This window comes from Sinocyclocheilus grahami, unplaced genomic scaffold, assembly GCF_001515645.1.
Source record: "Sinocyclocheilus grahami isolate Dianchi unplaced genomic scaffold, SAMN03320097.WGS_v1.1 scaffold1039.1, whole genome shotgun sequence".
Taxonomy (NCBI): Eukaryota; Metazoa; Chordata; class Actinopteri; order Cypriniformes; family Cyprinidae; genus Sinocyclocheilus; species Sinocyclocheilus grahami.
In genome coordinates, this window is record NW_015506218.1 from 22614 (window position 1) to 41127 (window position 18514).

General features: G+C 36.0%; 1 protein-coding gene across 2 annotated transcripts in view; it reads right to left on the bottom strand.

Moving 5' to 3' along the window:
* LOC107565994 (bone morphogenetic protein 7-like) overlaps positions 1-18514 on the bottom strand; it is a 47593-nt gene continuing 29079 nt past the window's right edge. Inside the window, exons 2-8 of one of the 2 annotated variants that reach the window (XM_016251345.1) lie at positions 17031-17223; positions 12505-12653; positions 8815-9018; positions 6792-6868; positions 4153-4263; positions 58-228; positions 1-25 (exon numbers count right to left, since the gene is read on the bottom strand). In XM_016251345.1, coding sequence (XP_016106831.1) covers positions 79-228; positions 4153-4263; positions 6792-6868; positions 8815-9018; positions 12505-12653; positions 17031-17223 — 884 coding nt within the window. In that variant the 3' untranslated portion in view covers positions 1-25; positions 58-78. The other variant, XM_016251343.1, reaches the window with a different exon arrangement.

Consider the following 18514-nt stretch of genomic DNA (forward strand, 5'->3'; position numbering starts at 1 on the left):
TGTGTGTGTGTGTGTGTGTGTGTGTGTGCGCGCGTGCGCGTGTGCGTGTGTGTGCATGTGTGTGTGTGTGATAGGACTCTAGTGGCAGCCACACGCTCTGACCACCATGTTGCGGTATTTCTTCAGGATGACATTGGAGCTGTCGTCGAAATACAGGACGGAGATGGCATGGAGTTGTGTAGGGGCGCAGCATGGTTTTGGAACCATTTCGGGGTTGATGAAGTGAACCTGAGAAAAAAATGTGAAGGTCAAAACAAAAGTACTTTACTTATGGTAGACGGTAGTTTTATGTTAGTCAAATTGTAAGAATGACAGTCCGACTCAGTGATGTGCATGATTAAAAATTTCTGTCACAACTTGTGTTTCAGTCAGGACCACTTCGTCAAAGTATATTTATTACAATTATATAGCATACAGATTTTTCTTATGCTCACCAAGATAGCATTTACAACCCCAAATCCAGAAAAGACATTTTGTAAATAAAATCAAGAATCTGTGACTTGTTAAAGGGAACATATTAAGACTTAATATGAAGTAAATGATGTCTCTTATTGAAATATGTAGTAGAAAACCCATGAAAGATTTACATTATTTTTAAAAATCAACATCGTTTTATACATATTTTGGACTATGGGGGGCGTCATTATTTCAATGATGTCAAATGGTTTTCTACTACATTTTTCAGTAAGAGACATCATTTACCTTATATTAAGCCTTAACATAAATGTATTTTGTAAATATAAACAAATTTTGATTTTGATGGCTGCAACACACTAAACAAAAAAGTTGGGACAGAGGTGAAATAAAAGTGAAAAGGTTATAGAATATCCAAATTAAACTGTTTTGAAGCAGTTCACAGTAAGCAGGTGAATTGGTAATAGCTGAGGGTATCATGTTTGGGTATAAAAGGAGCATCTCAGTCTTTGAAAGCAAAGCTGGATCATGGCTCATCACTTTGTGCCAAATTTCATGAGATAAGTCTCAAACAAATAAAAAATCACATTTCTCAATGCAAAATCTCAAAGAATTTAGGTCTTTCGCCAATTACCATACATAATATTGTGAAAAGATTTAAGGAATCCAGAGAAATCTCAGTCTGTGTAGGGCAAGGCAGGAAATCTCAGTTAAATGTGCATGACCTTTGAGTCCTCAGATGGCATTGCATAAGAAACCTTCATGCTGTAGTGTTAAATATAGCCACATGGGCTCAGGAGTACTTCAGTAAACTGCTGTAACTGAACACAGTCTGCCACTGCATCAGTAAATGCAACGTGAATCTCTTTTACTCTAGGAGAAAGCTAAACATCAGTTCTATGCAGTGATGCTGCGGGGTTCTCTGGGCCAGAGCTCATCTCAGATAGTCAACAAGACAGTGTAAATGTGTGCTGTGCTCAGATGAGTTCACATTTCAACTTGTTTCTAGGAAAAATGGACGTCGAGTTCTCAGTCTCAAAGACCAAAGGGACCATCCAGACTTTCATCAGCAACAGATGCAAAAGCAAACGTCTGTCGTGGTATGGGGCTGCAGCAGAGCAAATGGCATGGGTGACTGGAATATGTGCGAAGGTACCATTGACCCATTGACATGGAGGCATATAGTGGGATTGTACAGAGACATATACTGCCATCAAGATGACATCTTTCATGGGAAGTCCTTGGCTATTAGATCAGGAGAATGCCAGGTCTCATTCTGCATGTCAACAGCATGCTTTCGTAGACGCAGTGTGAATGTGCTAGATCAGTCCAGATCTGTCTCCTATTGAAAATGTATGACCGGTCATGAAAAGGAGAATCAGACAATGACAATCACAGACTGTTGAGCAGCTGAAGTCTTGTATCAAGAGAGATTGGACAAAGATTTTGATTGCAAAACGTTAACAGTTAGTATCCTCAATTCCCAAGCAATTAAACATTGTAAATAAAAGGAAAGTTGATGTGACAAAGTGTTAAATTTGCCTCTGTCCCAATTTTTTGGAGTATGTTGCAGCCATCAAAATCAAAATGTGTTTATATCTACAAAATAATAAGTTGCTCAGTAAAAACATTGGAATTTTTTCTTTCTTTGTACTTTAGTCAATTAAATAAAGGTTGAAGAGAATGAACAAATAACATATTCTTGATTTTCTGGCATTTCACAAAATGTCCCAACTTTTCTGGAATTGAGGTTGTATTAGATTGAAAAAAAATCTAATATTGTAAAATATTATTTCAATTTAAAATAACTATTTTCTATGTGAATATATTGTAAATTGTCATGGTGATGCAAAGCTGAATTTTCAGTCATATGATCCTTCAGAAATAATTCTAATATGCTAATTTGCTGCTCAAGAAATATTTCTTATTATCAGTGTTGAAAACAGTTGAGCTGCTTAATATTGTTGTGGAAACTGTGAGACATTTTTCAGGATTCTTTGATGAATGCAAAGTTCAAACAGCATTTGATTGATTGATTTTTTTTTTTACATTATAAATGCCTTTACTGTCACTTTTGATCAATTTAATGAATCCTTGCTAAATAAAAGTATTAATTTCTTTGATTTGACAATTTATGTGATTTTTGATTAAACTGATATTGCTGTTGCAAGAAATGTGTGACTTTTATAATATATAGGTGTTAATACACATTATATAAGTAATTATAAATGCCTTTATTGTCACTTTTGATTAATGAATAAACATTTACTCTAGGAGAAAGCTAAACATCAGTTCTATGCAGTGATGCTGCGGGGTTCTCTGGGCCAGAGCTCATCTCAGATAGTCAACAAGACAGTGTAAATGTGTGCTGTGCTCAGATGAGTTCACATTTCAACTTGTTTCTAGGAAAAATGGACGTCGAGTTCTCAGTCTCAAAGACCAAAGGGACCATCCAGACTTTCATCAGCAACAGATGCAAAAGCAAACGTCTGTCGTGGTATGGGGCTGCAGCAGAGCAAATGGCATGGGTGACTGGAATATGTGCGAAGGTACCATTGACCCATTGACATGGAGGCATATAGTGGGATTGTACAGAGACATATACTGCCATCAAGATGACATCTTTCATGGGAAGTCCTTGGCTATTAGATCAGGAGAATGCCAGGTCTCATTCTGCATGTCAACAGCATGCTTTCGTAGACGCAGTGTGAATGTGCTAGATCAGTCCAGATCTGTCTCCTATTGAAAATGTATGACCGGTCATGAAAAGGAGAATCAGACAATGACAATCACAGACTGTTGAGCAGCTGAAGTCTTGTATCAAGAGAGATTGGACAAAGATTTTGATTGCAAAACGTTAACAGTTAGTATCCTCAATTCCCAAGCAATTAAACATTGTAAATAAAAGGAAAGTTGATGTGACAAAGTGTTAAATTTGCCTCTGTCCCAATTTTTTGGAGTATGTTGCAGCCATCAAAATCAAAATGTGTTTATATCTACAAAATAATAAGTTGCTCAGTAAAAACATTGGAATTTTTTCTTTCTTTGTACTTTAGTCAATTAAATAAAGGTTGAAGAGAATGAACAAATAACATATTCTTGATTTTCTGGCATTTCACAAAATGTCCCAACTTTTCTGGAATTGAGGTTGTATTAGATTGAAAAAAAATCTAATATTGTAAAATATTATTTCAATTTAAAATAACTATTTTCTATGTGAATATATTGTAAATTGTCATGGTGATGCAAAGCTGAATTTTCAGTCATATGATCCTTCAGAAATAATTCTAATATGCTAATTTGCTGCTCAAGAAATATTTCTTATTATCAGTGTTGAAAACAGTTGAGCTGCTTAATATTGTTGTGGAAACTGTGAGACATTTTTCAGGATTCTTTGATGAATGCAAAGTTCAAACAGCATTTGATTGATTGATTTTTTTTTTTACATTATAAATGCCTTTACTGTCACTTTTGATCAATTTAATGAATCCTTGCTAAATAAAAGTATTAATTTCTTTGATTTGACAATTTATGTGATTTTTGATTAAACTGATATTGCTGTTGCAAGAAATGTGTGACTTTTATAATATATAGGTGTTAATACACATTATATAAGTAATTATAAATGCCTTTATTGTCACTTTTGATTAATGAATAAACATGGTATTTATGATTGGCAGCTGGGGTAAAAAGTACATTTTGGAGCCAGGTTAGATGTGTAGATGGTGAAGGTCTTACCAATGTCTGTACGATGGCATGGTTTGTGGCGTTCATGTAGGAATTGAGAGGAAAGGCACATTCTCCCATACAGTAATATGCAGCATATCCTTCAGGAGCTATAATCCAATCCTGAAAGGTGGACAGAGCACAAATCAGTCATAAAGCCTGAGCTAGATCTTTCCCAACCAGATGGTCTTCATTTTCGTAAAGCATTCTATACCTCAGATCACTCCGATTGTGAACCAAAATATCACAATAATGCGTAATTGTATTCCGCACTCGTGTTAAAGTATGTGTAAAATGTTATAATTCAAAAGGGAATTTGGGGAGAATTTAAACCCACATGCTAGAGCCAGGGTCTTAGAGTCCTCGCCAGCTGCTCTGAGTGAATGTTTAAGTGCCATGATCCAGCAGGAGAGACAGATATGCTACAGGTGGCAAGACTATCTGTGTGTAAACAGAAACGAGGTTCTCCTATCTTTGCTTGACTGCTGGTGCTCGTGCTCTTGAGGTAATGCAGCCTAATGGAGCGACTGACTTGAGCTACGCAGACTCATAAAATAGTCTGAGCCATAAACACAGTGAGAGATAAAGTGGAATGTCGTGTGAGAAGGAAAAAGAACAGAGCTGAGAGAGGAAACCTAGGGAAAAAATCAGGTTAAACCCATTAAGCTGGCTTTTGGAATATTTTAGCTGGTTTGTTGCTGGTTCTAGGCTGGTGGTCTATCCATCCTAAGCAGGGGTGCGTTTCCCCAAAAGCATTGCTAACCAACTGTGGTCACAAGTTCCGTTGTTACCAACATAGTTCAACGATTTGGTGTTTCCCGAAACCATAGTTCAAACGAGCACTCGCAAACAGCATCTCAAACTTAGCGTGGTTGGAACTACCGCTCTCGATCTGTGGTTAGAAGCATAGTTTCTTGTTAGTAAGACATATGGACTTAAATAAATGATGCTCTTGGGCACAATAAGCAAGCTAATATGCAGTACAAGCTATCTCTTCCATTCTATTTAAATATACAGTATATACATTTTAATCGATACATTTTAACGCGTCCTCAATAAACGCCGTTTACGAAGAGTGCACATGTGCATAACAGTAAATACATTACAGTATTACACAAGAATTATATTTCAATGAAATGCGTTAATGGTTCTTTAAACTTATATGTTCATCAAAGAATCATGAAAAAAAAAATTATAATTGGGTTCCATCTTTTCCAAATATGGAGTATCTTTCCATCTATATGCCGATGACACCCAATTATACCTTCCTCTTAAACATAATGATTCAAGTTCCATAGAAGTTCTGCTAGCTTGTTTACATGGTTAAAATTTGGCTTACACAGAATTTCTTAGCCTTAAATGAGAATAAAACCGAAGTTATGCTGTTTGGTCCAAGTGATTCCTATGATTTTGGTGATCTGGACCTTGGCGACTTAAGCTCTCATGTTACTCCATGTGCGAAAAATTTAGGTGTGTTGTTTGATTCAGGTCTCAAGTTCGATAAACAAATTAATTCTGTTGTTAAATCCTGTTTTTATCATTTACGACGTCTCGCAAAAGTCAAACCTGTTCTTTCTTTAAAGAACTTTGAAAAAGTTATCCATGCATTTATTACTTCACGCCTTGATTATTGCTATTCACTTTATTATGCTGTAAATCAATCATCCATCGGGTGTCTTCAAATGGTACAAAATGCTGCAGCCAGGCTGCTGACTGACAGTCGAAAATTTGATCATATCTCTCCCATCTTAACTTCTCTGCATTGGCTACCAGTCAAACTGAGAATAGATTTTAAAATTCTAGTTTTTGTTTTTAAAGCATTACATGGCCTAGCACCAGCGTATCTTTCTGACATTTTACATTATCACAATCCTTCTAGGTCACTTAGATCAGGCAGCCTTGGATTGCTCTCTGTGTGTAGATCGAGGTTAAAACATCGTGGAGACCGAGCTTTTGCGACAGTAGGCCCCAAACTCTGGAACAGCCTACCGGTTTCGATCCGAATGGTGTCATCACTTTCCTCTTTCAAATCAAAACTTAAAACGCATTTGCTTAGTGTGGATTTCTAATTTATTATCATTATTATTTTGTTTACATGAAGAGATATATTGAGATATTATCATTTGTATCTTTATTTGACTTCTATTATCTGTACAGCACTTTGGTCAACCCTGGGTTGTTTTTAAATGTGCTTTATAAATAATGAATGAATGAATGAATGAATGAATAATGGTTTCCCAAAAAATATTAACTGTTTTCAAGATTGAATCTGTGAATCTGCATATTAGAATGATTTCTGAAGGATCATGTGACACTGAAGACTGGAGTAATGATGCTGAAAATTCAGCTTTGATCATCACAGAAATAAATTTGATTTTAAAATATATTACAACAGAAAACAGTTATTTTAAATTCTAATAATATTTCACAATATTACTGTTTTTTACTGTATTTTTTCAACATCAAATAAATGTAGCCTTTGTAAGCAGAAGATACTTTTTTTTCAAAAACATGAAAAAAACTTACCGACCCCAACATTTTTGAATGGTAGTCTATATATTTGCTCTTTTAATGATTTTCTGACAATTACAAATGGCAATTACAAAAAAGAGGGTCTGAAGAGAGAAATGAAGGGGTGAGGAATAACACACCTGCCATCCAAGGTCTCGAAAACTAACATACAACTCGTGTTTCTTACAGGCCTGCTTCTGATCCGCATTGCTGTTCTCTGAAAACAAAGAGAGAGAGAGGATTACTGAAGAGTAAAGAAACCTTTTACAGAATTTTATAATGTATTTTAATAATGATAATATTATCAAATAAAGCTCAAAAATCAAAAGTTTGCATGATTAGGTCTATGTCTGTTAGTCAAACAGCTGAAAGTATTTCAAATATGGACACTGTCTGAGTTAAAATGTGTGAAGGGGTGCTGAAGCTAACGTTAAACTGTGAGAGGCATGGGGAAATATGAGGTATAGGTCACTGAAGTCGTCTGGAATACTTATAACCCTCATACCTATGCATAACATCGACCCAGATTCATTTAACATCCATTTAACACTGTAATGCTATTACTGTGCAAAATAACCTGCAGAGAATCACAGAGTAATAGGAAACACATGAACACACACACAATTCAGCTCTGCTTCTCCTTTGCCTTAAAGGGATAGTTCAGCTTAAAATGAAAATTATTATGTGACCCTGGACCACAAAACTAGTCATAAGGGTCAATTTTTCGAAATTGAGATTTATACATCATCTGAAAAGCTGAATAAATAAGCTTTCCGTTGATATATGGTTTGTTATGATAGGACAGTATTTGGCCGAGATACAACTATTTGAAAATCTGGAATCTGAGGGTGCAAAAACAATCGAAATATTGAGAAAATCACGTTTAAAGTTGTTCAGATGAAGTTCTTAGCAATGCATATTACTAATCAAAAATGAAGTTTTAATATATTTACAGTAGGAAATTTACAAAATATCTTCATGGAACATGATCTTTACTTAATATCCTAATGATTTTTGGCATAAAAGAAAAATCAATAATTTTGACCCATACAGTGTTTTTGGCTATTGCTACAAATATACCCCAGCGACTTAACACTGCTTTTGTGCTCCAGGGTCACATACCATATTGAAACCAAACCTGCACGCTGTTAGTTTTGACAAGTTTCTCATAAAAAGCTTTCATAAGGCTTCAGAGGACTGTTTAATTGTATTTTTTTGGAGTTTGAGCTGTGAAGATTATTACAGATTATTATTTAAACCAGCACACAGGTTTAAAATGACACGAGGGGGAGTAAACGCTGACGGAATTTACATTTTTGGGTGGACCATCGTTACCTTTTTGGTTAGTGAATAAATAATTTATTGATAAAATATTCTGTTGACAGCCCTTGTGAGAAAGAAGCACACACAGCATATTTTAACTAAGAGTACAAATTAAGGAAATGTTATACTTAAGTGTGAACTGAATGTAATGTTATCAGACACTTAATTGCTTGTTATTTTCGGTTGAATTAAAATAAATTATAGTTGAAATTTATATTAAATGTAATTAGTTGAACTTTGGAGTGCTTTTATTAAACCACTTAAGTAGGACTTAAAAACATCTTTATATGTAATTACATTATTTAATTTGCTTTGAAATATGGTTCAAGTGTACTGCTGAATACTGACAAGCATTTATGATAAACTAAAATATACTTGAATGTAATTTCTATTGAAACTTGTATGTGTTGTGTTTCAGTGTAATATTAAATAACACACAGTTAATAATCAAGTACTTTACATGTGCTTTGGCATGTTTTCAATACATCAAAATAAGCGTACTTCTTTAAAGCACAACAAAAGATTATTAAAACAATGTTTTTTTAAACGTACGTTAAAGTAAAACTTTTTATATATATATTTGACAATATTACAAAGTAAACTTTTAAAAATGTACTTAATATATATATATATATACAGTATACTATATATATACAAGTGCACATTCAACAAGGGTGTCCTAGTTTGTAGTGAGGAAATCATCACTAAGCAAAAATTACCATGGAAAAATAGTTTAGCATGGTATTGTTTTAAGTACCTTTCTTTCTGGTTGTTACTGCTATCCTTGCATTTGTTTTTCTTCACCTGCCTTCACACATCTGTACTCAAACACACACACACCTGCGATATTGGCTACACGCAGTGCCTCCTGGCCCTTGGTGGTTTTGGAGCGGTTGGGATTGCGTTGCTTGTTGCCGCCCTGTGCGGAGCGGATGCTGCGGATGTGGACCTCTGTGGCTTTAAAGAAGGCCACCATGAAGGGTTGTTTGCTCTGGGGGCCACTGCGGCCCACCAGCCCCGCCACCCATGGGTTCACGCTCTGACCTGCAGGATGAGACAGAGAGATTTCAGCACATATGCAGACACAATGCATCATTCATTTAAAATTAATTACTCATTTCTTTTCTCTCTGAGATCTGAGAGGACAGAACAACGTCTTGAAATTGTTAGTGGAAATGCTGACAGGTACAAATCGCAGAAGAGAAGTTATACAGGGCCCTTGAAAGATGTTTTTCACCTGTGTAGCAGGAAGCAAACTTTTTCCGTTTGTGTTTCTGCGAATCGTTTCTTAAGAGAGTTCCACACATCACTCAACGAGACAGTTTAGCAATCTTTAATTTTGTCAGAGCCCTGTGGCCTAATAAATCGTGTAATATGCATTATATAATATTCAGTTTGTGTCTTAGACGGTCACAGTCTTATAAAACAAGAGAATTGTGTAAGAGAGTGTGTGTTTTCTCCAAGAATATGCCATTTCTGATGTTTATTTTGTGTAATCTCTCTTGCTCTCAAGTGCACTTTTAGTTCCCTGTTTACTCAGAAAATTCCTGCACTTACATCTGTTTCGGTCTCTGTGCCATTCTGGACTCCTTTTACCTACACACCAGCTTTAATGTGTGTGTGTGTGTGTGTGTGTGTGTGTGTGTGTGTGTGTGTGTGCGCGTGCGCGCGCGCGTGCGTGTGCGTGTGTGTGTGTGTGTGTGTGTGTGTGTGTGTGTGTGCGCGTGCGCGTGCGCGTGCGTGTGCGTGTGTGTGTGTGTGTGTGTTTCCTGCAAAGAGGAAGGAATGTTCTCTCTGTCTCCACGCTGAGGTAAAGCCAGGGTTGCCGGTTGCCTACGGCGACAGGGTAGGCGTCCCGCAAGCATGTCTCGACAAGCATGTTGATCTATGTGTGCTCCATAATACACTGCACCTGTTTTCATGCTAACACTTAAAACCTGTAACATCCTGTACACACACACACACCATCCTACTCACGCAGATTCAGTACAAAACACACTCCCACTGCGCGGACTCCTTTTACCTACACACCAGCTTTAATGTGTGTGTGTGTGTGTGTGTGTGTGTGTGTGTGTGTGTGTGTGTGCGCGTGCGCGTGCGCGTGCGTGTGCGTGTGTGTGTGTGTGTGTGTTTCCTGCAAAGAGGAAGGAATGTTCTCTCTGTCTCCACGCTGAGGTAAAGCCAGGGTTGCCGGTTGCCTACGGCGACAGGGTAGGCGTCCCGCAAGCATGTCTCGACAAGCATGTTGATCTATGTGTGCTCCATAATACACTGCACCTGTTTTCATGCTAACACTTAAAACCTGTAACATCCTGTACACACACACACACCATCCTACTCACGCAGATTCAGTACAAAACACACTCCCACTGCGGCTGGCAATTAAGTATGTGAGTGAAAAACATAGTAGGTTCAATTCTGCATTAGTTAGAACTTGTTTAGGACATCCAGACCAAGCATTGATCTTAGACTAAACTACACTCTTAATAGTGATTTCTGCTGAAACTCCAGAGCAAGCATTAGTGATCAAACCATCTAGATTATGACAGATCAGTTCTGTGCATTATCTTGAATTAGTGGTCTTGAATCTCAAGGTTAGCTGATGAAGAGTCAGATCATTAGCACCTTTCTAGGTTCATTTGTGTACATTTGACTGGTTCTTCCTCTTTCAGATTATATATATATACAGTGGGTTCTAAAGGTTTGAGACTACATTGAAATTCAATATAATTAATAATGAACATTTCAGATTGTGCATCATTTTTCATTTGATCAAATTGATCATGTGGATCTTTGTACAAATGGTCGATCATCTTCTATTGAAGCTGAAGACCCTTGTGAAAAAGAAGTGCACTTAACTGTATTGAATGTACACTTGTAGTGTACTTCAAATTTTAAAAGTATCTTTTTAAAAACTGTACTTGTAGATAATATAATATTAACGAAATAAAAAGCCACTTTAATTTAAAGAGAGTTCACTTTTTATAACTGTTTCTTAACACACTTAAGTACACTTTTAAAAAGTGCACTTTATATAAAGTCAAATTAAAAGTTTTGCTTTAAAGTACATTGTAAATTATTATGTTTTAATAATCTTTTGTTGTGCTTTAAAGAAGTACACTCATTTTGATATGTTGAATAACATAAAACATGTAAAGTACTTGATTATAATTTTAAATGTGCTATTTAAAGCTACAGTCCGTAAGTTTTGCCTCATTGTCGCCATCTCTGTTTGAAAACCTGCAATTGCAGCTATTTGCAGAATTATCTTCCTTGCGTGGGTTGTGCAGTGGCTCCAAATCATCAGGTTTGACACAAATTGCATGCAGCTCAAGTGCTGCTGCCATTAAAGAAAAAAAGAGAAAAAACAAAATTCTAAGATGTTATGAGATTCATGTTAATTTTGCAGGTCAACTTTTCAATCAATTTGTTATTTGGATTATATAATTTCTATTGACAACAACAACAATTAAAGGAATAGTTCACCCAAAAATGAAAATCACCCCATGATTTACTCACCCTCAAGCCATCAGGATATGACTTTCTTCTTTCAGACGAATACAATCAAGAGTTATATTTAAAATGTCCTGGCTCTTCCAAGCTTTATAATGGCAGTGAATGGTGGTTGAGATTTTGAAGCAAAATAAAGTGATCAAGTACAAGCTGTATCAAGGCAAAAACTTCATCTTGAGTAGGATTGATTTTGCCAAAAAAAAAAGGTTAAGAAAATTTTCACACAAAAGAAGAGATCACTGATAAAGTCTTAACAGGAGGGTTTAAGACAGAATCAATAGTCGAGAGGAGCATTCTAGAACAGTGTGAGTTATTTACAATGGTATCAGATAAAAATGTATGCTTAGCAGCCCTAACAGCCTTTTGGAAATTATGTAGGAAAACATTCAGCATTTGAAATAACACTTGGAGCCTATCTTTTTTCCATTTACTTACAGCCCCCCATTCAACCTAATTTATGCATTAACCCCCCGGAGCCATGTGGAGTACTTTTATGATGGATGGATGCACTTTATTGGACTTCAAAATCTCAACACCCATTCACTGCCATAATAAAGCTTGGAAGAGCCAGGCCATTTTTTATATATAACTCTTATTGTATTCATCTAAAAAAAGAAAGTCATATACACTTAGATGGCTTAAGGGTGAGTAAATCATGGGGTAATTTTTTTTGGGGGGGTGAACTATCCCTTTAAATTGTAAAAAAAAAAAAAAAAAAAAGTATAGAAGCATTTCTGTAGTGGTCTCAGACTTTTGGACCCCACTTTAGATGTTTTCTTTGAATGGCCTGTAAATGCATTGTAATAAATTGCCTTTCAAAGACACTGTAAACATTTACTGAACTGAACTGCATTGAACTTAACGGCACACAAAAGCAAAGGCAAAACAAGCCGAGTGCTCTGCAGCATGGGCTAAGAAAGTCTCTGCAGCCTAAGCAGTCTCTGTCTGTGATGCAACACGATGTACTTGTTTCCTATTTTGACCCCTGTGACCTCCGGCATGTGCACATTCACTTGCCATCCAAATTTTCCAGAGCCAGCTGCAGGCCCAGATTCCTGCCCGGGTTCAGCACCCAGTGGTTACTGGTGGCTGTGATGTCGAACACCAGCCAACCCTCTTCTGCTGCCCAGATCACCCGCGAGTCCAACAGGAACAAATCTGAATCCCTGATGGAGAGAGAGCAAATGAGCATTTGCACAAGAGAAAAGTAGCATATTTATATTATATATGTCATTTCCACATATGTGGGATTTCAGTTGTTTAGCGGTGTCAGAACCAGAGTTATTACTCTTGTTAACTAAAACTAAAATTAAACGCATAAAAAATTGTTTGAAATAATATAAACATTAACTGAAATAAAATAAAATATAAAAACATGTAACTTAATTTATGTCCACTATAGTTGCCAAGGCAACATTTCTCATTTTAAGCTTAGTTTAAGTTATAATAAAATAAATTAACTAAAACTAGAAGATAAAACTTCATAAAAACGATATTGACATATAAAAAAAACTAATAAAATGAAAAAACACAAAATTACTTAAACTTCATTAATTAAAATTAAAACAAAAATATAATAATACAAATAACTAATTCAAAAACATTAACATAAAAATAAAAACACAAAACAAATATAACAGTATATCAATAATATTAAAATAACACTCTATCAGTAACTTATATATATATATATATATATATATACAGTATATACTGTATATATTCATACACTGTAACTTCTAGTACCACAAAATGAATCGTAGATCATATACTAAATAAATTAAGCACATTAATTAATTCAACATATCAATAAAAAAAGTTTTCAAACAAGAAACTTTGTCATAATTACAGCAGAAACATCTTAGTGTATATGGAAGGGGAGCTTTGAATATTGTGTTAGGCCTTCGAGTCAAAAAGGTCAAAAATCTGAGGCATTCAGATGATGCTATCTTTCTTGTGTCAGTTGAACTGTATCCAGCTCTTTCCCCAAGGCCTTGAACTCCAAACTTTGTGTTTGTCAACCAAACACTTTAAGAAATGCCTCTGGGGTGATCTGTGGCCAGCTAACTGCTGCACTGTGTGTGCGAGCCAACAGAATCAGTGACAGATATCTAGAATGACATTCGTATCCAATCAAAGATGTAAAAGAGGTGAGAGATGGAAGGCAAGTGAAGTGAACCAAAAGAAAAATACAATCAGTGGCATCCTGATACAAAGAATGATATAAAGGTGTGACTTTTGAATTATCCTGTTCATACAATAGCTTACATGAGCAGCTTGAATACTGTCTGTATGAACAAAGAATACGGTCAAGCTCCTTTTCTACTCTCATAATAGCTGTGAACAACATCCTGTGACTTCTATTCAGTAACACCACAGTCTTACAACAAAATTACATTTATCCAGGTCTAAAAACATATCTTATACCTGTTGATGAACTGCAAAAATTATGAAATGTTTCGAACTTTCCCTTACTATATATTTTTTCATATTTTAATAAACGAATGTTCATATTTTAATTAGAAATAAATATTTATATAGGATTAAAAACTCTATATAATTATTAATTAATTATATATTTTATATAATTTATATAAAAGCTGTACCCACAGGTTCTGCATAAAATGATTTTCAGTTGCATAACTTAAAAACTTAAAACGTCATTCTCATTCTTTTAGGATGTGAACAGTTTTTATCTTATATTTTGTTTATTATATTACACAACTTTTTAATTTACTTTTTAAATTGTATTATATTATACAACTATTACACAACAAATTTTCAACTTTTTATAAAAAAATATTTAAATGGAAATAAAAACAATATTTAATATAAAAACACAATTTAATAAAGTAATTTATATAATAATAATAATTATAAAAAATATTTAGTATTTATTTAAACTAAATATATTTTTAGAAAATAAATTATATTATATTATATTATATTATATTATATTATGTTATATTATAACCTTTCAACTCTGTCAAGCTCCTTTTCTACTCACATAATAGCAGTGAAAAACATCTGGTGACTTCCATACAGTAACGCCACAGTCTTACGACAGATGAAATGAATGAAAGCATCAAAGCAAATTTATCCAGGTCTAAAAACATATATTATGCTGATGAACTGCAAAAATTATGAAACGTATCAAACTTCACCTTACTGCTTTAACAAATTTTCATGAACTCTTGATGTTGTACAGTAAACCACTGATAATTAAAAACGTAACTATTTTCAAGGCACTGATTGGAATGAGCCTTTACACTGAAAGACGGAGAAGGTGGCAGATAAAGTGAAACAGAGGGAAAGAGTGAATTAACTGTAGAAATGGGAGAGCGAGAAACAGAGCGCTTCGCTCCAGATGGTAAGCCCTGGGGAGCACTTCATTTCCTTAATTGACAATAATGGCTTTATAAAAGGCTGTTGATCTCACAGTGTGGCTGCCCTGCACTAAATCAAACGGAGGAAATCAGAGCAAGACAAGACGACAGTGTAAGAACGAGACTGAAAGGCAGTATACAATGAAAGAAAAGGGAATCGCTGCAGGAAGAGAAAGCGGAGCGACTGGAAGCTCATGAACACACTTCAGACGTTTCAGAGACTCCGAGCATTTCCGGTGCTCAGTGTGTGTTCTCCAAACACCTGTTCTGCTCAACATCTGCCGCCTCAGCCTAATCCAGTCTCATTTATCCCTCCATTTCTGTCTCTTTTATCTCCCTGCTGGGAGCACAATGGGGAGTGTTGTTCCCCACAGACCTGTCGAGGCAACTGAGGCCTTTAGGAGGGGTCGAGCAGCGCGTAGAAGGAGCTAGACGTTCTTGAACCCAATTCACAGCGCGGGTCATGCCGATATTCTAGAAGGTCCCAAACGTGCGGTGAAGGGAAGCCCTGTGGTGCACAACTGATTCTTTGAGAGGAGAGCCGCTGAGTCGGAATAGGAAACATGGTGTGGTGCAACAGTAACGTTTGCATTGGGATGCTTAGATAGAGTGAGCATTGTGTGTGCGGCTAGAGGAAATAGAAGGAAACACAAATCAAATGAGTCCAGAGTTTACAGACCAGAGGGGTTGAGAGCATTACAGCCCTCAAGAGGAAAGGATTTTCCTTGGAAAAAAGTCACAGGTGAAAAACAGCCACCATAAAAAATAGTAAAGTATACCCAGGCCCACAAGGAATCTGCAGACATTTGACATATTTTTGATGCTGATTTGGAGGGAAAATCTGCAGAGTTTTGTTGTTGATGTCAAAGGTTGTAAGTCCAATCACTTTTTCTAGTGCAAATTCATCTGTCACTTGATAGAAGCTAAACTAACTAGGTATGCCAACATTGACAGACAGAGTGAAAACATATGAACAAACCTACACAAGATAACACACACACACACACACACACATACACAAATGACCCAGACTATGTATCTGGGTCTATCATGTACATGTTTTTTTATGAATTATTTTTGCCATTTTTGTCTTGTACAGGACAGTAGAGACTTGACAATACATATCAAGTTTCATGAAGTTTGGATGATACACAAGATATAGGCTAATTATTCATTATGAGCCTCAGACAAAAACATATCAGCCTCTATCTGCTAAACAATTACATGAATCCAAATTCTTTTGATACAATTTTGTCAGGAGCATGTCTAAATGATACACACCAAATTTCGTGCAAATCACATTAATGGCTTACTATAGGACAAGTCTAAAACATTTTTTAAAAACTCAATGGCGGAAAAGTTTACTTGTGGAAAATGGATATGCATATATAATCAACTGATTTGGGGGCACTTTAGGATTCAGAAGACTAGAATTCTAGAGTTGTTAGCAAAAACATTTATAGATTGTCACACAATGTGGTGCACATACTCGTTTTCACACAATTTACAATTATATCCATTTTTGAAATGATTCAGATTCAACATTACGAAATCTGATTGGCTACTGGCGGACATTTTTTATGTAGCTGAGTCATATTAGAGGATATGTCAGGACGTCCACCAAAGAAGATGTATGCCATTATTTAACTTCACCGATCAGATGGTTACGGTGTTACTAAGGATTTTTAGTTGCTGCAGTTTTGCAATTTTGGCGCAACTTTACATGCATCCTCAAAGCCCTCTGGTCTATGTGCACAAAGATTTTTGTTAAGTTTAGACATTGCATTCAGGAGACAAAGGTCAATATGTAAAAAAATAAGTAACATCTTTTTGCCAGCAATGTCCCTAGCTAGTGTATGCAAATTTTAGTGAAGATCTGGTGAACAGCCTGGAAGATAAAGTAAAAAAAATATATAAAAATCTAAACAATTTTCATAGGCGGAAATAAAACTGCCAAGAGCATTATTTTAAGATTTTGACCCAAGGATTCAGAGTAAAGAAAAACAGATTCTAGCCCCAATGATACTAGAGTTAAAATAGAATATGCAAAGGACCTTATTATAGTGCCACCTAGTGTCCGACAGATGTGTGTTTGCTTGCCTAAGAGCCCTAAATATAATTGATATTGTATATCCACGGTATACAGTGTAGATGTACCTGTCCGAATGTTCTTCCAGCACCTGGTAGACACTGATGCGGAAGGTCTCATTGTCAAAGCGCTCTGGAATGAAGTCCTTGTAGATGCGGAACTCTGCAGCAGTCACCGCTTCACCCTCCGGAATCTTGGACAGGTCAAATCGGAATTCTCTGTGATGGCGCCTCACGGGCAAAAACTCCTTATCGTGTTCAACTGTATAAGACAAACAGTGAAAGAGATGCTTCCATGTTATATCGGCACTTCAAAACAGTGTCAAAACGTTTCCACGGTAGTGAAAGGTTAGCTTGACATTCACACAATTAACTCAAATGTCACCCTCATTTGCACTATTGCTGCCCGCAGGCAAGTCAAGCCGGCCCTTTCTGGTTTTTCATGCATAAACACAGAGCACATTTCTAGACAGATGTTTGAACTCTCCAGAGCCACTGATTGAGACATAGTCCCGCAGACAGCTTTAAGTGTCTCTTTTTCTCAAGCCGTTTCTCTCTTTTTCACCATTTCCTCCATCATCTGGCCTCTGTGAGGCAGAAGGCATCTCTCACATTTTGTGAGCTTGGGATTGATTCAAACTGGCTGACCAAATTGTGTTTACATTTTATCATCGTGAAAACTGTCTGAATGTTTTTTTTTTCCCAAAGAGGGCAGATTCTGACATTGAGCCTGGAATGTTTTGGTAGCCAAGGAACTTGTACTAAAGGGATTGTTCAACCCAAAATGAAAATTCTGTCATTATTTACTCACCCTCAAGTTGTTCCAAACCTGTATGAGTTTTTTTCTTCTTCTTCTGTTGAACACAAAAGAAGATATTGTGAAGAAAGTTGGTAATCAAACAGTTGTCGGTAGCCATTGACTTCCATAGTGTGGAAAAAACACTATGGAAGCCAATGGCTACCGTCAACCAACAATCTTCAAACTATCTTCTTTTGTACTCAACATAAGAAAGAAAAAAATGAAAAGACGAAAGAGACTGAAGTGCGTTTAGTTGACCAGTCTTTTCTTTCCAAACATTACAGGAATGGAAGAAATTGCGAGTAATCAAACCAAAAAAGGGATAAACATGGTAGTAAGAACTATTCCCTTGTGCATGTTTATTAATGACGGTCAAGAAAAAAATGTCCATGTCAAGTTTTTTTTTTGTATTCTTCTGGTTCCACATAATAACCTTTTCTGCTTGATATGCTGTACAGTAAGTGGGCTTCATGTATTTGGTGTGCAATGTGTTCACTGTACACGCACAGTAATATTTCAGATACACAATAAGAAAACATATGAAGAACATATGTCTACAAAGCGTTGAACTCTCACTTTTCAGTGATTGATAAGCTCTGTCAGGGACTGAAGATAGCCCTCTGTGTGTCTCTCTGGCTCTTGTTCTGTCTTTTATCACTGTGTGAGAGTGTTTTACACACACACACACACACACACGTATTCATGTCACTGTACTGTATACTATATGATTTTAATAAATTAAAAGAGCAAAAGA